The sequence below is a fragment of the Camponotus floridanus genome, unplaced genomic scaffold, assembly GCF_003227725.1.
Source record: "Camponotus floridanus strain SB8 unplaced genomic scaffold, Cflo_v7.5 scaffold93, whole genome shotgun sequence".
Classification (NCBI taxonomy): domain Eukaryota; kingdom Metazoa; phylum Arthropoda; class Insecta; order Hymenoptera; family Formicidae; genus Camponotus; species Camponotus floridanus.
In genome coordinates, this window is record NW_020229864.1 from 581,901 (window position 1) to 608,487 (window position 26,587).

The window sequence follows — 26,587 nt, forward strand, 5'->3', positions numbered from 1 at the left end:
TCTTTGGTATTGTATGAAAACAAATTTCGGGATGTCAAATAAACAGTGTTAGAGAAAATTCGCGAAAGAGAGGGGTTTTTAGTGGGTAGGGAGTACCGAGTTAGTAATTCGACTTGGTACTCGAGTCGCACATAACTTACCGGACCGGCCTGTGAGTATGCATAAAATGCATTTTCTCCTCTCTCGTAAAAAACAAAAACAGTACAATATAAAAAATAATAATAATTAAAGTGAAAATGTATAATAATAAAAAGTAAATAATAATTTAAATAAGAATAATAATAACTTCAAGTGAGTAAACAAATGAGAGAGAGAGAGGGAGGAAGGGGAGAGAGAGAGAGAATGAGAATTATAGTTTGTTTGACAAGAGCGTGTACGGCGAAATCCGAAAACTATTTGGGATAGGGCATTGAAAAAAATACACACATACTACATGACATAAACCGCGACGCTTCTATTCGATTATTAATAAATTGTCCAGTCGCCTCCCCTATTAATAATTGCCATCTCTGAGGCATACTTTCTACTAATTTTATAGCATAATCTGGAGACCTCCATATGAGTCGAATCTGTTGAAATAGCTGCTTGACGTTCCAGATCTGTTTCGCTTGGAGCTTGAACTTCATGAGTGCCCATTTTTTATGGGATTTGAATCTGGCGACTGCGCCGGCCAATCCAGTACCTCAACGTCATTCTCTTGTTTCCAAACATGCAGTACAAAGACGACTCTGATGTTTTGGGTCATTGTCCTCTTGCAGTAGCCAATTTTCATTTTTCCTTATAAACCATCTTTGAGTAGATGGTAATAAAGCCTTCTGATATATTTTGACCATTTTGGCAGCGTTTAAATTGTCTGTGAAAATATGCAAAGTGCCAAATCCCTGTTTTGAGAAATAGCCCCAGACGTGCACCTTTACCGGGTGTTTAACAGTCTGCTGGATGAGTCTATTAGTGTGGCTAGTAGATCAGGTATGACTAATAAAAGAACGTGCCCAAAAAGAAGCTTCGTCCGAAAAAATTACGTTGTCCTAATCGCGGTCTAAATTTTCTTTCGCCCAAGCGAGTCTTTTTTCGACGTGTTTTTCGGACAGTAATGGTTTCTTCACTGTGCTTCGAAATTTCATGTCATGAGTCAATAAACACCTTCTTATAGTATCACATGACACATTTAGACCCTTTTTACGCAAAATCGCTTGCCTGTCACGCAATGATAGACGAGGATTCTTTTCAAACACCCGTAAAATCACTTTATCCTCCGTTTTCGTCGTTTTTTACACAGAGCTACGATCTGGCAAGTCATCAACGTTTTTTACGTCGAAATAACGTTTCACCCACTTACTTATAAATGCCTTCGACTTTTTCATGTATTTAGCAGCGGCTCCATACGACATTTTCGGTCATTTCGGATGCAAACACAGAAACACAGTTTCGTAACATGATACGTACGCGGCACTCATTGTGAAATATGTTCTTCTGTGGCCAAGGTCGAATGACAATGAGGCTTTCTAAAGCATCTTTGGGGAAGGGTCCTACTATCTGCTGTGAATGAAACGAATCCTCTAACGGTTTTCAGGAAAAAATTTAGCCGTACATGCTTTTGTCAAACAGACTGTATGTATTCGCATATGTGTGTATGTAGCGATCGTAGCGGGCGACCTGCGTTTGACGGTAAATCGCGTCACCCTTGCCTGCCTCTTGTATCCGACCCGTCATAAGTTAATTACTTCCTTTAATAATTCAAAACTAACTAACTAAGCGTCGGACGAAATTTTGCCAAAGGAAAAATTGTCTTAGAATTGAGAATGACTCAAGAATGTGTCATTTCACGGACAATAGGGTTATTTTGAATCACTGTATGTATGGGTATGGAAAAACCTATAAAAAAATATATGTTCCTTATTTTTAACTAGAAAAAAAACAACATTGAAAGCTCATCAAAATCGGAGGAGGACACTTCCGTGTCATTCCTTGTAAGAGAAAATCGAAATATCTTCTAAATTATTCAAATAAAATTTTTAAATATCTTACTTCAATACTTTTATAACAAAGTAATAAAATCAATTTAAAAAAAATATATATGAATATATAATTCAATTTGCAAAAAATGGATTTGATTTTAAAATTTCGAAAATGTCTCCTTAAGATATATGCAGTATCTATAATTTTTCCCTCAAATAAATTTATTTCTGTATGTAATATTTTGTTTGTTTGTTATACTTTCACAGATAAATCTATTTATAGATTATAATAGATTACCTTATGTATATAAATACACACACACACACACACACGCATTAATCTATGAAATAAATATAAAATATATTGCAGTACTTCGATATCTATATAATCTATGTTTGTACTATATGCAATGTATAGTCTACATTAGATTAATCTTGATACATAAAATTACGCACATTAGGAGCATACTTGAGGCATCATGTCCAGTATTATAATTCAGAATTGTATGTCTGACAATCTGCTATCTACATATAAAAATTTGACAAGAGAGTATCAAATATTTGTAAATATTTGTAAATAAACATAAAAGTAAACTAAATAACAAGTCGTTATTGTTACGGCCCTGATGTCCGTGTTCATCGGGACGGCGCCGATTAACGAGAAGAAGCGCGTTGTCAAGAGGTTGTTGACAGCAGCGTCTGTCATTTGAATCTGGTCCCAGCTGTCAAGCTGTGCGGACGCGTATTTGTAATGAACCGATCCGTATTATCATTATTGTGTATAAACGTTCTGTGGTTACGTTTCAGTGTTCTGTGTTGTGTATTAAAGTTCTTAGTTTCTTAAAAGTGTTTATTCATTTCGCGCGACTTACGAGCGGCCGATCCCTTCGTGCGCGACTTCGATATCTATCGAAGTCCTCGCCGCGGGCGTAACATTTTGGGGGCTCATCCGGGATAGAACGGACTCCGCGGTGATTCTTTCCGAGCAACGTTTTTGTGCCAATAAAACGAGAAGATGGCTACCAATTTTGAGCTACAAGATCCCGCTACGGGTGTCTCCACGCGCAAGAGGATCCGTGCAGCGACTCCGCTTCCATCTTCGGAACCGCCGCTGGAGGCGATCACGCTTTAGGCTGCGATGCGGGAGATTCGCGAGCTGCGAGAGGAGCGTCAGCAGATGCGCGCTGAATTCGAGGCGCAGCTCCGAGAGAGGGACGGCGAGCTCCGTCATCTGGAGGAGAGCCTACAGCGAGAATGATATCCTCAGCTAAGTTCTCCCAATAATAGAGCGCGAGACGCGGATTTAAATTTAGCAAATTTAAATTCACCAAAACTCGGTTTTAAACTCAAACCTGACAATTACGACGGAAGTGCTCCCTTGCGCGAATTCGAGTTGATTGCGCGGGCTAACGAATGGAATGATTCCCACAAGACGGTAGCTTTAGCAGCTTGTCTAAGGAATAAAGCGCGTTTGGTTTTAGACAGGATATTTGAAATCGAGAATTTGAGATTCGAGGATTTAAAGTCGAAATTGGAATTACGATTTGGGGAAGGGCATTTGGCTCAGTCTTATTATTCTCAGTTCACTAATAGGAAACAGAATTTCGGAGGATTTGGCCACTTTGGGCGCGGATTTAGAAAGGCTTTCTCGACTCGCTTACCCCGAATGTTCTCATGAGATGAGGGATAAAATTGCTTGCGCGCAATTTATAGCCGCGTTAACGGACGGTTTTCTCTCTTAAGAGAACACTACAATTAGAAAATATTACATCCTTAAAAATCGCGATAGAAAGGGCGATAGCTGTGAAAGTCATCCAAGAAAATAGCTTCCCAAAGAACAAATTTAACCAAAATGGTAGTAATAATAAATATCCCAGATTTAATAAATTCAACAGATTTAGCGGACAAAAGAATGAGGAGGAAAAAACAAATGAAAGCAATAAAGGGAGATTTGAGAATAATAATAACAATAGTAAGGCCGATAAATTTCAGAAAAAACAGATTCAACTCTAAAAAAGAATGTTGGCAATGCGGCGCTGAGGGGCACTTCCGATCGGAATGTCCTTCCTATGAGGAAAAAAAGAATTAGTCGAGTTTTTCGGAGCGGTTTCGACTGGGAGGATAAATGCCCCGGAAGGTTTTAATGAAAAATATTTTAATTTAAGTAGAATTAAGGAAAATTTGTTTTTGTTACCAAGGTTCGGTTGATAATGACATATGTAATTTTAAAATTGACACGGGCTCCGATATCTCAGTTTTGAATAAAAACCTGGTTAGAGTGCCTGGACGGCGATATGAGGTTAAGGAAAGCTATATAAAGTATCCTACGGGACAAATTGTTCCGGTTCTTTTTAGAATCATTGTTTGAGTTAAATTAGGGAAGTTTTCTTTAGATGTTCCGATGCAGATATTTCTAATGATTGTATATTGGGTGCTGATTTTCTTGTAATGCTAAATTTGGAAAAAATTTTCGATCCTTTTTTTGGTAATCCAGAAAATTCGCTTGAGTTCCCATGTAAACTAATGATTTCAGAAGTCCGGTGTTCATTGAGAACTTTATTTGAAGAAAATTCTAAAGACTTAAATTCTTTCCAGAAGGATCTTTTTGCTGAATTTCTGAGAGAATTTCAAGATATATTTTCAGAGGATTTAACTTCGGGAAATTGTGAGATCTTGGAACACGTTATTAAATTAAAAGATTCTAATCCCATCAAATAGACTCCTCGCAGGATTTCTTTACATCTTAAAGAGGAGGTGAATCGAATAATTCGAGAAATGAAATCTCAGGATGTCATCGAGGAGTCGCAAAGCTCATGGACATCTCCTATAGTTCTTGTAAAGAAAAAGGATGGATCGAGATTTTGTGTGGATTATCGGAAGTTGAATGCTGTAACCATCAAAGATTCTTATCCTCTTCCACGTATTTAGGATATTTTGGATCAGTTATCTGGAAATTCATGGTTTTCGACCCTAGACCTGAAAAATGGATATTGACAGGTAAAAGTTCATCCAAAGGATAGGGAAAAGACAGCGTTTTCCGTAGGGAATTATGGCAGGGGATTATGGCAATTCAAAGTAATGCCATTCGGTTTATGTAATGCTCCAGCAACCTTTGAGCACTTAATGGAAAAAGTGTTACAAAACATCCTGTTTAAAATTTGTTTAGTCTGTTTGGATGATATTGTTTTCAGCAAAACTTTTGAGGAGATGCTATCAAATCTAAGGGAGATTTTTCTTCGCTTTCGTTCAGCGGGCCTGAGAATCAATCCTAAAAAGTGTTTCCTCTTTGGTAGAAAAGTGAAGTATTTGGGACATGTTGTTTCTGGACAAGGTGTTGCTATCGACCCCGAGAAAATTTCGGCGGTGAAAGATTGGCCTATTCCTCAGAATAAGAAGCAAGTTCGAAGTTTTCTGGGTTTTTGTTCCTACTATAGGAAATTCGTAAAAGGTTTTTCTTTGATAGCAAAACAAATTTGTTTTTGCTCACTGAAAATCAGTATAAATTTGAATGGACCCACGCGTGTCAGGAAGCATTCCAGCAGTTGAAGTGTAAGTTGATCTCCTCTCCGATCCTTTCCTTTTTCATTCAGCTTGGAGAGTTCGTTTTAGATACCGATGCTTCATGGAATCGGGGCAGTTTTATCTCAGATTCAGGACGGCTCGGAAAAGGTGATTGCGTATTATAGCCGAGTCCTTAATAAGACCGAGAAGAATTACTGTGATCCGACGAGAACTTTTGGCCATTGTGGAATCGTTTAAATCTTTTCATCATTATTTATATGGAAAGAAGTTCCTGGTTCGTACAGATTATGTTTCTTTTCGCTGGTTAATGTCTTTTAAAGATCTAGAGGATCAATTAGCCCGATGGCTTGAGAGATTACAACAATTTGAGTTTGAGATAATCCATCGAAAAGGTCGACTATATCAAAATGCTGATGGATTGTCGAGACGATCTTGTGCGGAAAAGGACTGTGCTTATTGTGCTAAAGTTGAGTTTAAGGAAAATTCAGTTGCCCGAATAGTTTTGGAGGAGGAGAACTTGGAGGATTGGCGCAGGAAACAATTAGAAGACCCTGTAATTTCGTTATTTCTTCGAGCAAAGGAATTAGGAAGACGTCCGCTTCACGAGGAAGTTTCTTTGCAGGATGTTTCGGCAAAAATTTACTGATATATTGGGATTCCTTAATTTTAGAAAATGGTGTTCTTTTTAAAAGATGGGAGTCTCGGAATTTGAAATCTTTCGTTCTTCAGATTATTGTTCCCAGGAGGTGCATCAATCGAATACTAGAGCTAGCTCACGATTCTGCTTCAGACGGACACTTTGGAGTGAATAAAACATTAGAGAAGATACGGAAACGTTTCTATTGGGCTACATGCAAACATGATGTGGAAGATTGGTGCCGTTTTTGTGAAATTTGTGTAGCGAGAAAGGGTCCATTGGAAAAGAGAAAATCTCCAATACAAGTTTATAATATGGGGGCTCCATTTGAAAGGGTCCAAATGGATATTCTCGATCCTCTTCCTACTACTTCTAGTGGAAATCGATACTTATTGATTACGATCGATTGTTTCACGAAATGGTTGAAGCTCTTCTATTAAAGAATATTAAAGCTAATACGGTTGCGGAGGCTTTTGTGAGTCAGATAGTTTCCCGTCATGGAGTTCCTTCAGAGATACATACAGATCAAGGTAAAAACTTTGAATCGAAGATTTTTCAAGAGGTGACGCGCCAGTTAGGAATTAGAAAAACTAGGACTACTGCTTTACAGTCCGCAGTCTAATGGACAAGTTGAACGTCACCACCAGACGATTTTAAATTATTTAGCTAAATTTGTTGCAGAGAATCAAAAAAATTGGGATAGTTGGATTCCTATGTTTTTATTGGCTTATCGATCTTCAAAGCATGAGGCCACGGGTGTTTCCCCTGCGGAATTGTATTTCGCTCGTGACTTAACATTACCTTTGGATTTGTTGCGAGAAAGTCCCCTCCAGGAAGATAGGAGGGTTTCGATTCGAGGGTTTCGAGTTATATCCGGAGTTTAAAGGAAAAAATGTAGAATATCCACGAATATGCTAGACAACGCATAAATTTCCAATCTTTGCGGTCCAAGGTTCGTTATGATCGTAAAGCTAGGCGAATTTTCTTCGAAGTAGGATGTTTGGTTTTTCAATCCTCGAAGATCGTTAGGAAGAACTCCTAAAAAAACTCCTTACAAAGTAATTGGGAGGGTCCTTATCAAATAATGAAGAAACCTAATGATATAGTTTTCGCAATTCGGAAGTCTAATAGACATAAACATAAAATAGTTCATGCTGACAGGTTAGCTCCATTTGATCATAGGCAGGTTTTTAATTAAGGAAATTTCGGAGCCCGAACTTTTGTAAATAATTATTACTGTTAATTTGATTTTATTACAAATACTGCTGCCTTTTTTTATTCTTTTAAAGACAGAATAATGTCTAAGGATGGATTTGACAACCTCTGGAAAAAGGAAAGGGAAAATTTTCTTGAAGTTCTGCCTCGCCTACGGTTTTGGTTTTCCCGTGGACCGTAGGGCAAATGCTGAGGCAGGGACTTGAGGAGTCCTTCGTGGATGTTGAGTCCACGGTGGTTATCCCCCTCTTGTCCGAAGATCCCGCATCGGGTTATGTATCCTCGGAGCTAATGTATTCGAAGTAACCCAAGAGGATGCATTGTCCGTTAACCTGTGGCAGCAGCGCAGGGTAGGACGAGAAGATGCAACGGGAATTCCATTCGTCAAGGAAAGCTCTGGAAACTTCGTTTATGAAAAAGTCGATTGAGTAAAAGGAAATGTGTCGTCCGGTAATCTGCAGCTCAGAGTAGGACGAGGGGACACAACGGAGCTCAAAAGGAAATGTGTCGTTCGATAATCTGCAGGAGCAGCTCAGAGTAGGACAAGAGAACACAACGGAGTTCTTTATTCGACAATTCGTGGAAATTTTGGAAAGTCCTTCTGCCTTTAATTGTCGGGACGACAATTTAGTAAGAAAGGGGCAGTGCCCTGATGTCCGTGTTCATCGGGATGGCGCCGATTAACGAGAAGAAGCGCGTTGTCAAAAGATTGTTGGCAGCAGCGTCTGTCATTTGAGTTTGGTCCCAGCTGTCAAGCTGTGCGGACGCGTATTTGTAATGAGTCGATCTGTATTATCATTATTGTATATAAACGTTCTGTGGTTACGTTTCAGTGTTCTGTGTTGTGTATTAAAGTTCTTAGTTCCTTAAAAGTGTTTATTCATTTCGCGCGACTCGCGAGCGGCCGACCTCTTCGTGCGCGACTTCGATATCTATCGAAGTCCTCGCCGCGGGCGTAACATTATATTAAATTAATAAAAGTATATAATTTTAAATTGTGTATACACTATTGTGAGGCACATAAAAATATCTAAACATGACATATATTTCTCAATACATAATATATACTCTAATATATACTCCAAATGTACATAATTTGATATGTTAAAATATATACTTGACGTCGAGTATGTATTTGATAATCTATTAAACAATTGTGTATATTATAGAAGAAATATCACTTGATAAAAGGGCATACGATCATATTACATGGGCACTTTCCTTTAAAAAGATTATTGATTAAAAATCTAATTCTGTAATATAAACAATGTGAAAAAAAATATCTGGCACGTCATGTCACAATCTGGTAACTTTATAGATATATAACACGTGCAGTCTTTAGAATCATATCATTAACAATGTGTTTTGTAATAACACTTTCTGTTATAATATAACACTTTCTGTTGCTTCTTGACTTCTTTTTCTTTTTCATTATATTAATGAATAAATTTGTCGAAAAATTAATTGTCGCTGTCTGCGTAATCGTCGCTATCATATCTATCTTCATGTTTCGGTTGTTGTTGCACACAAACATCCGATGTGTTCATTAATGAACTTGTATTTTTAATCATATCCAACGAATCATCCATATTTGGCAATAACTCCCATGAGGCAATATTATGTAATCTATGAACAAGCAAAATTGCGAAATATTAAAGATATATATTTTTTATTTTTAGAAAATTATTTAGATATTTAATTACAAAAGAATTTTATACATTTATAAAAAATTATTTTTACTACGAAGTCATTGTGCTAACAATTTCATAAAAATTCAATTATCGAACAATAATATAAGAAACTTTATATATCCTTTTGATAAAAAAAATAAAATTTATAAGAAAATATATAATATTTGCAAGTTATAATACTAAATAAGTTGTATATAAGTATAAATTATATATCACAAAGATAAAATATAAGCTTACAAATTTAATGCATTTTTATATATTAATTTATTTATGTGCATGCATTTTTACATTATGTTTTTTTATTTTTTTACTTACTGAGCTGTAGATGATGGTTACATTTCATCATCACACAGCCTGCAAGAAATGCATTATTGTTATGATCATGATAAAAGAGAAGTATATATTATTAGTCGATATGAAATATAAAGTATCTACTTATCTACAATACATGCAATGGATAAAAATTGATATCAGAAATAATATGTAAATAAATAATATGTAACTTTATATATAATATACAGGATGTCCGTCGTATCTGTCAAAAAACCGTAAGTAGATCTCGTTAAACCGAACCAAAAAGTCCTATGCCATTTTGCGAACAACCACATAAAATTTCGAGATATTAATTGAAAAAGATAGGCTAATTTGCGTAAGTAGAAACGTGCAACGAGAAAAGCCGTCCCACTGTAACTAGTGGGCGGAGCACTCACCAAACATAACACTGGAGCCGCATGCCTAGTGTCAACTTAAAGTGGAACGACTCTTCTCGCCGCGCGCTACTCACGCAGATTAGCTGATATTCTTTAATTAATTTCGCACTAATTATTACGAAGATCACAAAACAGTAGAAAATTTTCTTTCTTAATTTTAACCAATCTATCTTCATACTTTGGATGTACAAAAAATCATGTTTGTGTATTAGTGTTTTGAAAAGCTCTTGAAATAAGCTATAAGAATATGCAATAAAAAATGGGAAGTTTCATTTTAAAAAATCAACTTGACTTTCATATGATCTTGAGTTATCCAAGGTCAAATTCTTATCATCATTAGGTATATTTTATTTAATCCTACAACTTTGTTTCTTACATATTTTGTAGTTGATCGTTTTCGAGATATTTTAGCGTTTCGGGACTTTTTGAAGAATGAATGTATAGTGTATATATATATATATATATATATATATATATATATATATATATATATATACTATAAAATTTGATCGTTTTCAAGATATTTTAGCGTTCTCGAAAACGATCAAATAAATAAATAAATAAATAATTAAATATATATTGTGTATATATTGTGTACATATATATATATATATATATACATATTGTGTCTACATATATAAAATTGTCTTGGAAAGGGTTACAATTATAAGTGTTCAAAAATGCATGTTTTATTTAAAAAAATGACAATGACCTTTAAACCTCCTACGCATCTCCACCTGGGAAAAAAAGTTCCCCGTAACATGACGTCTCTCTCGATAACAAACAATGTTTACTTTAAATATTTATTTATATACAGAGTGAGTCACTGGCCGCCCGAAATAACTCTTACAATTTTAGTGATAAGAAAAAAATATTTAAAGTAAATATTGTTTGTTATCGAGATGGACGTTATGTTACGGGGAACTTTGTTTTCCAGGTGGAGGCGCGTAGGAGATTTGAAGGTCATTTTTTAAAATGGAACATGCATTTTTGAACATACATATATAATTGTAGCCCTTTCGAAGACAATTTTAACGATTATTCAGTATTCAAAATCATAGACATGAAAAAAGTTGAAAAATTAAAATTTATCGTAAATGTTTCCCAAACAAAATACTCGCGATTTTATTCGTTGAATTAAGAATTCCTTTTATTGTTTTGGACAGTGTCTTGTTGTGGACGGTAATCATTTTGAACATCTGTAGCATGAAGTAATCTAGACCACTGGTCAAATAATAATTATGTATTAATAATAATATTTCAGCTTGATTCAATGAATAAAATCGCGAGTATTTTGTTTGGGAAACATTTATGATAAATTTTCATTTTTCAGCTTTTTTCATATCCACGACCTGGAATACTCGATACCGTTAAAATTGTTTACAATTGTAGGTGTTCAAAAATACATGGTTCCATTTAAAAAATGACAATGACCTTCAAATTTCCTGCCTTCACCTGGAAAAAAATGTTCCCCATAACATGATGTCCCCATGATGTCGATGACAAATAATTTTTACTTCAAACATTTTTTCCTATCATTAAAATTGTAGGAGTTATTCGGAGGGCCGATCTTAAGTGACTCACTCTGTGTGTGTGTGTGTGTGTGTGTGTGTGTGTGTGTGTGAGTGAGTGAGTGAGTGAGTGAGTGAGTGTGTGTGTGTATTAGATTCCCATTGGCGCCATAATGTAAAAGTAAATTCTAATAGTATTTTTAGCGGAGAATATGGGAATAATAGTTAAAAAATTCTACGATCAATAAATATTATTAATCAACAATATTAATGCTAATATAATGTGTAATTTTATGACACTGCATATAGACTATGACGTCAATCAGAACATCGACTAATGAGTAGTGATGTGCTATGACGTCAATCAGAACATCGACTAATGAGTAGTGATGTGCACCGGATGGCAAATCCATGGAAATGAAGTCTCACATCTCTTCTGCTCACTTTCATTTCGCCTGCTGTACCCCTACGGAAGGATTGGTAATTAATCCCATCTGGAAGTGGGAAGACAAAAGAAGTGAGGAAAAGTCCTCCAGATTGAGGGTTATGCTACAGGCTAACACCCTGTACGTGTAAAAAACATCTCAACATTCAGAAATCACAGACTAAGATACATCTTATTATATAATACACATGCAAGATAAATTCATACAAAACAACGTAAGAGATGTGTACAGAGATTTAAATTTCTTTCAAAAAAGGTTTAAACCTTCAAGCAGTATGTGTAAAAAGGCGGATGGATCAATAACTGCAGAAAAAGAAGAAATCAGAAATAGATGGAAAAAATATTTTAAAGAACTGCTCAATGGGTCATTCCAGGGGACCAATTAAAACTATAATATACCACAGAAAGACCAAGATAGTATAGAATGCGACTTACCAACGATGGAAAAAATACACACAGCTGTGAAAACTTAGAAACAACAAACCATCGAGCATTGATAACATCCCAGTCGAACTCTGCAAGAGTGGAGAACAAGCAATAACCGTGACACTGCATAGAGTAATAGGGAAGATATGGAAAGAAGAGACAATTCCAAAAGAATGGGAAGAATCAATAATCTGCCTTATACATAAGAAAGGAAACAAATTATAAAAACTATAGAGGAATATCATTATTATTATTAAACACAACATATAAAGTTTTCACCACGGTGATTAAAAATCGCTTGGAATCCTATGCCGAGAAGATTATTGGGGAATACCAAATGGGCTTCCCTAAAAAATCAACGATGGACTAGTTGTTCACGGTTAGGCAAATACTGTGAAAACGCTGAGAATATAATATTGACATGTACCAGCTCTTCATTGACTTTAGATATGATAACACTGATAGAAACGCACTACAGAACAATGATAGAACTGGGGATTTTATCGAAACTAGTAAGGCTTACCAGAACGTCGAATGTGCAATACAAGAAGTGCAATCAGGATCCAGAGAGAACTCGGAGAAGTATTTCAAACTAACAAAGGACTAAAATAAAGAGAAGCTTAGCGCCGATGTTGTTCAATCTAGCGATGGAAAGTGTAATAAGAAAGATAAAAATAAACGTGAATGGCAATTTACTATACAAATTGAAGCAGTTAGTGGCGTATGCCGACGATATAAATTACCTAGCCAGAGCGCAACCTAGAGCGCCGTACCTAGAAGAAATGTTCGCTAGAAAGAGTGATAGATATAGGATTACGGATAAATGAAAACAAAACGAAGATTATGTTTCAGGACAGAAAATCAGAAAGCTGCACAAATGATAGCAATAAACAACTTCGAGAAAGTAAAAGAGTTTAAGTATCTGAGATCCGTTCTGACATCAAAAAATGCCGAGACAGAGGACGTGAATGAGAGAATCAAAGCGGTGAACAGAGCCTATTTTTCCTTGTTGCCAATAATGAAATCAAGAAATATTCACATAAAGATCCTGTTATATAAGACTTTGATACGTAGCGTTGTTACATATGGGTCAGAAGCGTGGGCTTTGACACAGAAAACAGAAGACGATATCCTGATGATACCTTTGAGAGATATTAAGAAGAATATATGGACCGGTTAAAGAAAATAACATATGAAGAATACTCTATAATTACGAAGTATACCAAAGGTACAAAGCCCCTGTCCACGCATATAAAATTTATGCGTTTACAATGGACCGAGCTTGTAACGTATGAGTGACACAAGCATGCTAAAGAGATTTATGGATGTAAGACCTATAGGTCAACGATCTAGAGGAAAGTCCAAAGCGAAATGGACGGAGTCTCGACGGACGCGCGGGGCTGTTGAACGCAAGGAATTAGAGAACGTACGCTGTAAACTGGTATATCTGGAAGGCGAGGTTGAGGGAGACCCTGGCTCGATACGAGCTGAATCATCGAAGAAAAAAGGAGAAGAAGAAGTTATAGACATACGATTTCGTTTGACATTGTTTACCTTTTTGATAATACCATATTGAAATCAGACGGAATAATGATTGGCTTTTATGTTGTTGGTATTTTTTACGACTTTGAAAATTATTATATTTTTTATGACTTGAATAAAGATTGTTGTTCATGTATTTTTCAAGACAAGTCAAATTTTATAAATCAGAATAGGTTTGAATTATATTTTCTAGAAGTGGAGCCCCCCCCCCGTAGGGGGAAGGGGCGAAACCCACTGTATCCACGCAAGTACTTTGTAAGCCAAAATAAAGTTCTCTCAACAAGGATCAAGGTTAGATATATATAGATTGAATTTTGTTTACTAATAATATTTAGTCGGGGGTGTAGAATTTTTTAAATATTTTTCCAATATTCTCCACTAAAAATACTATCGGAATTTACTTTTACATTATGGCATCAAAGCTATGGGAATCGTGCCATATACATATATACATGTATGTGTGTCTGTATATACAGGGTGATTCTGAACAAACATTTATCTTTAAAATATCAAATTCTTGAATGAATTCTAAGACGATTTTTCCTCTCTTGTAAAATTTTGCCCAGAGCTTAGTTCTTAAACTTTAAAGGAACGAGTACAAGAGGTGCACATTCTCACACACTGATTGTTACACTCATCGCGTATAGCAATCAGCTGACCGCGGCCAGCGCCTTCCGTAATTGCTTACATCACGCCGTCTCTGTCTCTTGTACTCGTTCCGTAATTAGTTAACTATTTTTCTTTATAGTTTAAAAACTAAGCTCCAGGCAAAATTTTGCAAGAGGAAAAATCGTCTTAGAATTCATTTAAGAATTTGATATTTTAAAGACAAATGTTTGTTCACCCTGTATATATATATATATATAGGGTGGCAGGGAATTTTTGACCTTAACGAAGTAAGAAGGTAAATTGATTCAAATTAAGAAGGAAGAACCTCTATTGTTTTGTGATTGTCGGAATAATTAACGAAAAATTAAATAAAGAAGATTGGTCAATGCGCATGGCTAGAAGCACACGATGACGAAGGCGGTCTGAGTGTAACATAATGGCGGCGCGCGGCGAAGCGGTGATTGGGGAGGGAAGGAGTCTTCGCTATGCGCTTACACACTCATCGCTCCTCCCTTCTTCAATCACCGCTTCGCCGCGCGCCGCCATTATGTTACAGTCAGACCGCCTTCGCCATTGTGTGCTTCTAGCCACGCGCATTGGCCGTTCTTCTTTATTTAATTTTTCGTTAATTATTGCGACAATCACAAAACAATAGAGATTCTTCCTTCTTAATTTGAATCAATTTACCTTCTTACTTCGTTAAGGTCAAAAATTCCCTGACACCCTGTATATACACCGTGGCCCATTTTAATCGACGCACCTGAATATCTCCGTTGGTAAGCCGAATACAAAAAAATTGTTCAGACAAAAGTTGTATGGTTTCAAGGGGGACATAAGATGGTGTCATTAGTTTGATCTTGAAGAGCCACGTGAAGGTCACGTGAAAGTCGGCTCCAACTTTTTAAATGGGATACCCTATATGCTTTTGCATATTCTTATAGTTCATCTCGAGAGGTTTCCAAAACACTATAATTAAGTTAGTTTTTATTAAATACTTTTCGAGTTATGAGGTTTGAAATTATTTCTTAATTTTACATAAACCGTAAAATGTATAGTAAAATATTCATTTTTCGATTATTCTACCTTAATATTTTATGTACAAAATAATGAGAGGAATAAATTGGTGTAAAGAAAACACACAGTTGTTTTTAAGAAAAAATATGTAATTGTTAATTGCAAATTACATTTTTTTGTTCGAAACAATTATGTGTTTTCTTTACACCAATTGATTCTTCTCATTATTTTGTACATAAAAGTATTAAGGTAAAATAATCGAAAAATGAATATTTTACAAGATATTTTACGGTTTATGTAAAATTAAAAAATGATTTCAAGCCTCATAACTTGGAAAGTATTTAATGAAAACTAACTTAATTATAGTGTTGGAAAGCTCTTCAGATGAGCTACAAGAATATGCGAAAGCATATAGGATGTCCCATTTAAAAAGTTGGAGCTGACCTTCACGTGACCTTCAGGTGGCTCTTCAAGATCAAACTAATGACATCATCTTATGTCTCCCTTGAAACCATACAACTTTTGTCTGAACAATTTTTTTGTATTCGGCTTACCAACGGAGATATTCAGGTGCGTCGATTAAAATGGGCCACGTTGTATATATATATATATATATATATATATATATATATATATATATATATATACATGTATATACAAATACAGTGTGTTTACAGTATCGTGTAACTTTCATTTTCGCGAATTGGCCGATCTGTTTTAATTAATATCTCAAAATTTTATGTGGTTTATTGCAAAATGGTATAGGATTTTTAATTCAGTTTAGTGATCTACTTATGATTTTTCTTTGTTACACGATACCGGAAACACCCTATATACATATAAAATATAACAAAATGATTCAAAATTTAATTGTAAATTTACGATAATTTGTTTCTGAAATGTACAAATAACACTTACATTTGTTCCGATTGTTCATTGCCACTTTCTTCTGCGACCAATAATTCATATTCTTCTGCTGCGAAACGATCCCAGTCTGAGAGCTGTAGCAAAAATAGAATATATTTTAACATTTGCACTAATAAATAGATCATCGTAAGCTTACTTGCACAGATAATTCATTAATTCATGTGTTTGCTTTCATGTGTGTACACTACTAAGCATCGATTCATTCCTTGAGGTGGGGAGTGTATAGAAGTATACCCATTTCGCCATCAGCGCGATCAATTAGTACAATTTTATGGACTTGATCAAAATATCTCACATTGGGTCGATAAAGAATAACACACGCATACTTTATCTCGACATTTGAAAAAAATATCAAATTATAAATGAAATTAAAAAATAATTTTAAATAAAAAAATATGATTCTAAAATATAACTTTATTTTCATATATTATTTTCTTTTATTAATAGTTATAAATTTACAATTATATTAATATAATAAAATATATGAATATTAATATTTTACGCACACACATACATAACATTACAGAAATGGATAATAAAGAGATAAAGCAGATAATAAAGAGATAAGCAGTTAGAAAGGATAAAAGAAATACTTTTTAGATTATAATTTTAGAAAGATAATTTTCACTTATTCTTTCTTATTTCTATAATGTTATGTGTGTATGTATGGTGCGGTAATATTTATATTCATATATTATTTTATTAATATGATTGTGAATTTATAATTATTAACAAAAGAAAATAGTATATGAAAATAAAGTGTTATATTTTAGAATCACATTTTTTTTTAAATTCAAGGTGATTTTAATTTCAATTATAATTTGATGCATTTTTGTATGTAAGATAAATCATATGAGTGTTATTCTTTACCGATTTTATCGACCCAATGTAAGATATTTCAATCGAAGCGATAAAATCATACTAATCAATCATTGCGCAATGGATATACTTCTATACATTCTCCTTTTCTCAGAGAACGAATCGATGACTGCTAGTGTACACACACACACACACACACACACACACACACACACACACACACACACACACACACACACACACACACACACACACACACACACAGGGTGGGGAAAAAGTATGGAAGCAAACAATTATTTCCGAAACTATTCATTTTTCGACAAAATGTCTTAGACATAATTTTTATGGTATGAAAAGATGTATTATGTGGCATAGACGGCATGACCTTGAAATGACCCTTACGAGCTGCATACAAATAACGTAAAAAATTTCAAATGGAACTCGTCAGTTTTTGTTACAGATTCTTGTAGCTGATGTCGAAACGTTTACAAAACACTGCATATGAGCCCCATTCCCTTAAAAACACTCCCAGTTACGAAACAATTGTGATACAAACAATTTGTATGCACATTGACATTGCTTACTGATTTCGCATCATGACGTTCAGTTGCGTCCACTAATAACATATAATTGTACCTGTTGTCATATGATACACTGTCTATGAGTATTCATAGAATTTTTTTGATTTCTTGATCATCGCTACCTTATTTATTATTATCATTTATTTTATCCTTAAAAAAGTAGTGTCAATTGGCATACAAGTTTCGGATATTGTATTTTGAAAATTTGCTATTTTTGTCGTTTTTTATCATAGGAATTGTTACTGATTTTCATTTCTGTAATTTCAAATGTTATTTTCACGATGGCCCGATTAACAGAACGAGAGCGAATATCGCTGTTGATGATGCGTGGTTGGGGTGAGAATGAAAGAACTCACGATGAAGTTACAGTTTTGTTTAATGAAACTTTTCGAATCGGACAACCGGGCATAGTAAGATCTACCGTTGCTAAGACAATTCAACGATTTAATGAAACAGGTTCCGTAAAGGATAAGCCAAAAGTAGGAAATACGAATTATTACAATTGTTTCGTAACTGGGAGTGTTTTTAAGGGAATGGGGCTCATATGCAGTGTTTTGTAAACGTTTCAACATCAGCTACAAGAATCTGTAACAAAAATTGACGACTTCCATTTGAAATTTTTTACGTTATTTGTATGCAGCTCGTAAGGGTCATTTCAAGGTCATGCCGTCTATGCCACATAATACATCTTTTCATACCATAAAAATTATGTCTAAGACATTTTGTCGAAAAATGAATAGTTTCGGAAATAATTGTTTGCTTCCATACTTTTTCCCCACCCTGTATATATATATATATATATATATATATATATATATATATATATATATAGAATATCCCATTATAACGTATTTGTTTCTTGATTTTTCTAGGATTTCTAAGATTTCTATTGAAAAATATTTTGTAAAAGTTTTGTGATTTCGAGAAGGATATAAAGTAATGTGATTTGAGCTTGGATGAAGGTGATGAAATTATTTCAAGGTCATTTCTATTTTATTAAATGAAACTAATTTATTCTTAATTTGTTTATGTCGATATCTTAATCGATTCCTCACAATATTCCGCGTAAAAAGTTATAAGGATAAAATAGCCAGAAAAAGTTGAATAGAGATTTTATATATTAACTCTTGACATAATTTTACATAAACTATGAAATATTTTGTAAAATAATAACTAATAGATAAATGTTCATCTTTTGTACAAAAAGAAAGAACTTAATTGATGAAAAAAAAAACAATTACTTTTAAGAAAAAATATAAATTTGCAACGAGTAGCTACATATTTTTTTTTAAACAGTTATATATTTTCTTTACATCAATTAGTTCCTCTCATTGATTAAATATTAAGATAAAATATTGAAAATTGAAAAATGAATATTTTACAAAATATTTCATAGTTTATGTAAAATTATATCAACATAAAGTACAAAATATCTCTATTCAATTGTTGGCTAGTCTTATAAGTTTTTGGGATATTGTGAAGAATTGATTTGTACAGGGTGGCTGAAAACTTTTCGCTTTTCCGAAGTGTGAATATAGATTGGCTCAAATTAAGAAGGAAGGTCTTCTACTGTTTTGTGATATTTGCAATAATTAACGAAAAATCAATTAAAGAAGATCGGCCAATGCGCATGGCTAGAAGCGCGCGGCGGCGAAAGCGGTCTCACTGTAACATAATGGCGGCGCGCGGCAAAACGGTGAGGGTTAGGAAAGGGAGGAGTCCTCGCCGCGCTCCTATATATATTCATCGCTCCTCCCCTCCCCAATCACTGCGTCGCCGATTTTCTTTAATTAATTTTTCGTTAATTATTGCAAATATCGCAAAACAGTAGAGAATCTTCTTTCTTAATTTGAACCAATCTATCTTCACACTTTGGGAAGGTGAAAAGTTTTCAGCCACCCTGCATATATTTGAATTAAGCTAATTTCATTTAAATGAATAGGAATAGTCTTAAAATAACCTCAAAAATTTCATCCAAAATCAAATCAATAGCATTATCTTATGTCCCCTTCGAAATCACAAAATTTTTGTATAAATTTAAATATTATTAATGTATAAATTGTATACATTTTTCGATGGAAACTTTTGTTTTCGAGAAATATTAATGAGATATTTAAAATGGGATAGCCTCTACATACACAAAGTGTTACATTTAAATGAAAACACCTAAACATCTAGAAAAATACGCAAAATTACAAATGTATTAAACCCTATAAATAAAATGTTAACAGCATGTTGGCAGATTGGTAGCAGATAAGATCAAAATATGTCAGCAGATTGACATCAGTTATGTTCACATTTAACTTATGTTTTGCCGACAAAGTCTGTTAACATAATTAGACAGCAGATTGGCGGCACAAATCGAGCAGAATCTATTTAAATAATCTACCAGTACATTGGCAGCAGAAATTGAACAGAGCCTGCCGAGAAAATCTGCTTGCAGATTGGCAATAGGAATCGAGTAAGTTCTGCAGCTATGGCTCTGATTTGCCCTATTCTAAGTTCTCTTTTGTTGATAAAAGTATCTCTAAAAGTGGCTTATAAAAGTCTTCTGATTGGCTGTGAACAATTTTTAGAGGCACTTTTATCAATAAAAAAGGACTCAAAATATGGCTTGTTTAAATAGGATAGCTTTTAATAATTGATTTAATCTCAGCGCAAAAACACTTCAATATTCATCAATATTATATAAATGCAATAAAATTGAATATTACAGCCCACACGAAAAAATTTATCTAATAGATATTTAATAAATGTCTAAATGTCTATAGAAAGTCCATATCCTTTATAGATAACTAGTAGATGTATATATAACATTCACATATCTATATCCACTAAGTAGCCAGAAATATCTATTAGATATACAAATATTATCCACATATCTACATTCACACGTAAAAAATACGGACCACTAAATTTTAGCACAATTTTTTGACATCTTTCAATAACAACAAATCAGCGAAAAATGATCGTATCAAGTTGAAATAATACTCAAATAAAAGCTTGAACATATTTTTTAAAAAGCAAAAACACAAATTTAAATTACAAACAATACTTTACAAAAAATATTTTAAAATAACGGATGTTGAAGATAGATTTTGAGAAACAATTTTTTTTTAACTGGTACAAAAATTTTACAAAAATTTTTGTTTCCTAGTACAAAAATGTATGGATTTTTAACACAGATGTCTATATATTACTAGATTGCTAACTTCTTATGTATAAGACGTCTACGATTTCATGTACAAATTTATATAAGGTATCCTTTTTGGCGCATGCGCTTTGATGATACACGATTTCATGTCATGTATCAGTATATCCTAGATCACCCGTACACCTCTTTTCTTTCAAAAACTAAGCATTTTAGAGGAAAACGTTTTCGACAAAAATTGTATGGTTTTGAAAGAAACATAAGATGGTGTCATTGGTTTGACCTTGGATGGCATCGTTAAGGTCAGGTCAAGGACACTTTTAATTTCTTAAATGGAACCACCTACTTTTTATTGCATATTCGTATAGCTTATGTCGAGAGCTTTCCAAAACACTATAATAAAGTATTTTTTCATCAAGTACTTTCCGAGTTATAAGGGTTGAAATAATTGTTCAATTTTACATAAACCATAAAATATCTAGTAAAATATTCATTTTTTTATTATCTTATCTTAATACTTTTATGTACAAAAATAATGAGAGGAATCAATTGGTGTAAAAAAACACATAATTGTTCCGAAGAAAAAATATGTAATTTGCAATTAACAATTACATATTTTTTCTTAAAAACAACTGTGTGTTTTCTTTACACCAATTTATTCCTCTTATTATTTTGTACATAAAAGTATTAAGATAAGATAATAAAAAATTGAATATTTTACTAGATATTTTATGATTTATCTAAAATTGAACAATTATTTCAACCCTCATAACTCGGAAAGTACTTGATGAAAAAATACTTTATAATAGTGTTTTGGAAAGCTCTCGACATAAGCTATAATAATAAAAAATAGGTAGTTCCATTTAAGAAATTAAAGGTGTCCTTGACCTGACCTTAACGATGCCATCCAAGGTCAAACCAATGACACCATCTTATGTTCCCCTCAAAACCATACAATTTTTGTCGAAAACGTTTTTCTCTAAAATGCTTAGTTTTTGAAAGAAAAGGGATGTACGGGTGGTCTAGGACACCCTGTATATGAATATAAATGAACATATACGTATATGTACTATTATATTATCACGATTATATCGGTGCATGCGCAGAAAAGGTCACGTTAGTACATAAAATGCGAGGACATTTTATATAAGCAAAATTTAGGGAATTAACAGTCTAGTAATATATAGACGTCTGTAGTTTTTAAGCTCATTTATTTTCTAATAAATTCATATTTTAATCAACTTTCTATGATCTTTTTTGATAAAGTTATATTGTTTTGAGGAAAGATTTGAATCTGACTGTCTATCTCTATGAAGCACCTTGGATCGAGTTACATTTTAATTTCTTTTTTGAAAAAGTTTTCCGTGATAATTTGTTTCTGAATTGCAGATTTTACAAGGAAAGTTTTATTTTGTAACATTTTCTTCAAAATGATGTAACTTTATTAAAAAAGGTCGTAGAAAATTTATTAAAATATGGATTTGTTAAGAAGAAATAAATAAGTTTAAAAACATTTTTGTACCAAGGAGCCGATTTTCATGAGCAATGCAGCAGTTTAAAAAAAATTATTTTCTATTTCTCAAAGTTCATCTTCAGCATTTGTCATTTTGTAAAACATTTTTTATAACTCAAATTTGACTTTTTTAGTTTTTAAGAGGACTGTTTAATTTGTAACGATGCGTTTACGCACCATTACTATTTGATTCTTTTCTTTCAAATAAATCTATATATTTCGGCTAACGCTTAGCTTCTCTATTTCACCCGTTGATTTCCTGATACGCACTAGCAGCTATCCTGCTTGCAATCGTATACGCTCGCTTGCTATTTCGCTTTCTCGCTCGCTCTTACCGCTTGCGCATGCTGCCTCGCTCACTCGCTCGCCTGACTATTCACATCTCTCTCGCAGTCGTATCCCTACCTGAGCGGCCCGACAGTAGGGGAATCCCCCAGCCGAGTATATAAGCCAGCGCATCAGGGTGAGATTCCGACCAGATCTCGCCCAAGCCGAGGTGTTTCTCGATTCCTGCTGGGAATCAGGGTGTCTCCGGCATCCTGATACCAATCCTGGTCGAAGTGTTTCTTAACTCCCGCCAGGTGTCTCCGGCTTCCTGATACCAGTCCTGGTCGAGGTGTCCCTCGATCCACCGAGTATCTGTGGTTTTCCTGAATCAGTCCGAGACAATATGTCTCCCGATTCACCAGATATTTTCGATCTCCTGTACCTGTCTGACTCGAGATATTATCCGACTCCACGGGGAGTTTCCGGCATCTCTGAGCCGTCCTGAGCCCCGTCGACAGTACGCTAGTCCTAGGTTCCGTGTTTCCACGTCCGTTCCGAGTACCTGTAAGATTTTCTTGATTCCCCGTAGAAATAAGCTCCGTGTTTCCGTGCCGTTTTGTACTTGCAATATACACGCTAGCAGTATCGTAATGATAAGTTCCGTGTTCCTGCGTACCTGCAAGATACCGCTTGCACGCGCCGTGTTTGCCATTTTTATAGTTTCTAATGTTTTCTTACTTCATCTAGTCTATAGTTTTCATAAACTCACAGCGTCAACAGATAAACTGACATTCTCACACACACACATACACATCAGTATTGTCAGGTTTTTCGCGCATGCGCGACAGTAATGGCGGCTAACCAGCGATGTACCACATGTGGAAGATTTGAGGGGTTCGAGGAAAATTATTTGGCATACAGACATATAGTTGAGTGAGACACAATTTATTAAAAGTTTTGCGATATTTCATAAATAATCGTGAGTTATTCGTATAGTGTATGATGAAAATGTGTGCTGTTGATCACCCGAAACAATTTTTTAAGAAAAAATTTTTTCGGACGATCTTCGGCGAAAAACCTGACCCATCTGACAACACTGATACACACCCACTGTAAATATTTCTTGACACAATAAACATATTTTTGTATAACCGTAATGATCGCACAAGTTTGTTTCTCCCCTTCTCTTGAATCTTAACGATCCGACGAGTTGATTCGAAAATCGAGAAAGCGCATTTCAAATTTGAGTTTTATTTCATATCAATACGGTTATTTTATGCTGATTTGTTGCCATTAAAAGATGTTAAAATATTTTACTGAAATTTAATAATTCATTTTCTTGAGTGTAAGTGTATATCTACCAAGTAGTTACCAAAGATATCCAATGGATATTCATATATTTTCATGAGTTTCACGCTTTGCCGCTGGATGGTGAGAAGGAAAATGCCTAACTCTAAAATGGGATCCGTCTAAGACAGTATATAAGACCGCGGCACTGGTCCCGCGAATCATTGCTTATCGGTCAAAAAGTACAATCGGTCAAAATTGTACAAATATCTACAGGATATTGGTTTATATCCTATAGATATCTATGAAACTTCAAATTGCAGACATTTGAATATCTACCACATCTAAGACTGGTTTTCGTATATTTATGGATATCCTTAGTGCCCATGAAGGATATCTAGTGGATATATAATACCAATTACTTTCCGTGTGGGAGTGCATAAGTGCTATAAATGAATTATCAGTTAATTGTAATTTTCTTCAAAGTATAACGTATAATGTAACATATGTTATATCTCATATAAGAATAACGGCTAGTTTAATTAAATTAAATTAATAATAAAATAAATGGTGAAAATAATTTATAAAACTCAAGATATATAATTTATTTGAGAATTAAATTCTTGCTTTATACTTTAAAATAGGCAGTATCACGGATGATATTCTATTTATTCTATTGATTTTAATCAATTTAATATTTTAATCTTACTCTCGTGCTTATATCAATTATCAGAATTATCAAATTAAATTGATTGAAAAATAGTTATTATACTTTCTTTTATTACTTGATTTGTAAAGTTTATATCTATTTCTGATAGAAATTTGATTGCGAGAAAATATATCACATAAATGAAGGTAAGTGAAGGAACTATTGAATGAAATATATGTAGATTCTGCTGCAATTTTGCCATCAGATCATGTCCACAAATCATGTTTAACTTCTATCGTTAATCTGAATCAAATTGCATTGCATAGGTCTTTTTCGATTTCTGTTGCCAATCTGCTATGATAATTCCATATAATTCCTGCTCAATTTCTGCTACTGACCTGTTATCAATTATGTCAGCAATTTTTTTAAACATTTTATTATCATTATCTGATATAACAGGTTTTACATACAATCTGCAATCTTTTTGCTGACAATAATTTGTAACAAACATTTAGCAAAATCTATTAGAATAGATTTGGCTGATTGAGGAACGAAAGTTATTTTATTTTAAAAAGAGATATCTTGTGATTTTGGCCTCATTCCAAATGGAGACGTTTTCTAGATTTCAAGATTATTAATCTTTTTTTAAGTGGAACTATTCTAATTTTTTTACATAAATCGACTTCTCGCAATATTTGGCGTAAAAATTGTAAAACAATCAAATTTTAATATGTGTGATATATTCATTTAATATATTTGTAATATATTCATTTAATATATTTATTGTAATTCATTTTTTATAATTTATTCTTAATATTTTTTATACGCATCGAATAATAAAATCAATCCATTAGTATAAAAAAATGTATTCTTGTTGTTAAAAAGAATATGTAATTTATAATATGTAATCACATATATTTTTTCTTAAAAATAGTTAATTTTTTAAATTATTATTTTAAAAGTTCTAAAATAAGATTGTAAGCAAGGAAGAATATATAAGCGAACACAGTAAATATAATAAGGAATGAGGGACAATGAAATCATTCAGTGATTGTTTATTTTGAAAACGATTCTAAAATTGAATTTCTCAGTAAGATATTTTTCTTCTGCTAGAAAAAAGATTCTAGATTAGAAAAAATAGAATATTTTATAAGGTATTTTACATTATGGGTATATTAAAATATATCAAATTAAAATATACATAAATCTTACAAATCATTTAAGTTTTAACTTCTCTACGCTTATAATTTTTTACCCAAATATTGCGAATTATCTCTCGATTTACACAAAAAAATTAGAATAGTTTCAATTTAAAAAGATTGATAACTTTGAAATCTCAGAAACATATATGTCTTCATTATATGTCTTCATATATATCTTTTATTATTATAAAATCATGCTTAACACAGAACACCTCCTTTAAGACCAAATAACTTTTCTCTAATCTGTTTCTTTTAGGTTTGCATATTTTTTAAAAATATTTAAGTATCTTGATTTGAATGAAACATTTTATACATAAATATATATGTGTACGTGCACGCGCGTGTGAGTATATATGTAAGATCTTTAAAAACTAAGGAAATCTTGTGAACTGGAAAATTCTGATTTAATAAAACTTGATAACACACATGTAAGAAGGTAGGGAAAATAGATAAAGAAATCAGTTACAGTCTAAAAACTTTTCTAAAAAGTGAAATCAACTCTCATATGTAAAGCTTTTTGCTTTTTGTTAGACTTTAGGGTAAATGTTTACTTTACGTCACACAGCTCGAAAAATTTTTATTTTCACACTTGTTGTAGAGGACACATTCTTAAATAATACACCGTTTGAATTTTGTGGTGCTTTCTCTTCGTTCCTGAGATATGCAATTTTGAAGTTTCATACTTACTTATATCATCTTTTCGTTACTTTCTAAATATGTTTATATTTTTGTGTTTACATTTTCCGAGGTCATTTTTCTGAATAACTTTTAAAAAGTTTTTAGCCGTTTATTGTTATTTATTAAATAGTTATTAACAAAAAAAATTTCAAGAATAGATATATAATTTTACGACATCATGTATGTTTAAGAAAAAATATAGGCACACACGCGCGCGCGCGCGCGCGGGGGTG

The 26,587-nt window shown here is 33.5% G+C and overlaps 2 protein-coding genes across 12 annotated transcripts in view; one reads left to right on the forward strand and one right to left on the reverse strand.

Annotated features, from left to right (window-relative positions):
• Positions 1 to 4,733: 4,733 nt before the first annotated feature.
• LOC112639849 lies at positions 4,734 to 6,557 on the forward strand. Its single transcript, XM_025415010.1, has 4 exons — positions 4,734 to 4,847; positions 4,956 to 5,406; positions 5,801 to 6,111; positions 6,210 to 6,557. Exons 1-4 carry the CDS (start codon positions 4,734 to 4,736, stop codon positions 6,555 to 6,557), a joined length of 1,224 nt encoding a protein of 407 aa, XP_025270795.1.
• Positions 6,558 to 8,406: 1,849 nt separating this feature from the next.
• LOC105251161 overlaps positions 8,407 to 26,587 on the reverse strand; it is a 175,130-nt gene continuing 156,949 nt past the window's right edge. For 7 of the 11 annotated variants that reach the window (XM_025414991.1, XM_025414988.1, XM_025414989.1 and 4 more), the window contains 2 exons: positions 16,199 to 16,281; positions 8,407 to 8,958 (listed from right to left, as the gene is read on the reverse strand). In XM_025414991.1, the coding sequence (XP_025270776.1) occupies positions 8,793 to 8,958; positions 16,199 to 16,281 (249 nt within the window). In that variant the 3' untranslated portion in view covers positions 8,407 to 8,792. Of the gene's footprint in view, positions 8,959 to 9,338; positions 9,378 to 10,445; positions 10,471 to 12,124; positions 12,205 to 16,198; positions 16,282 to 26,587 lie in introns of those variants that run through there. The other 4 variants (XM_025414995.1, XM_025414992.1, XM_025414994.1 and 1 more) reach the window with 4 other exon arrangements.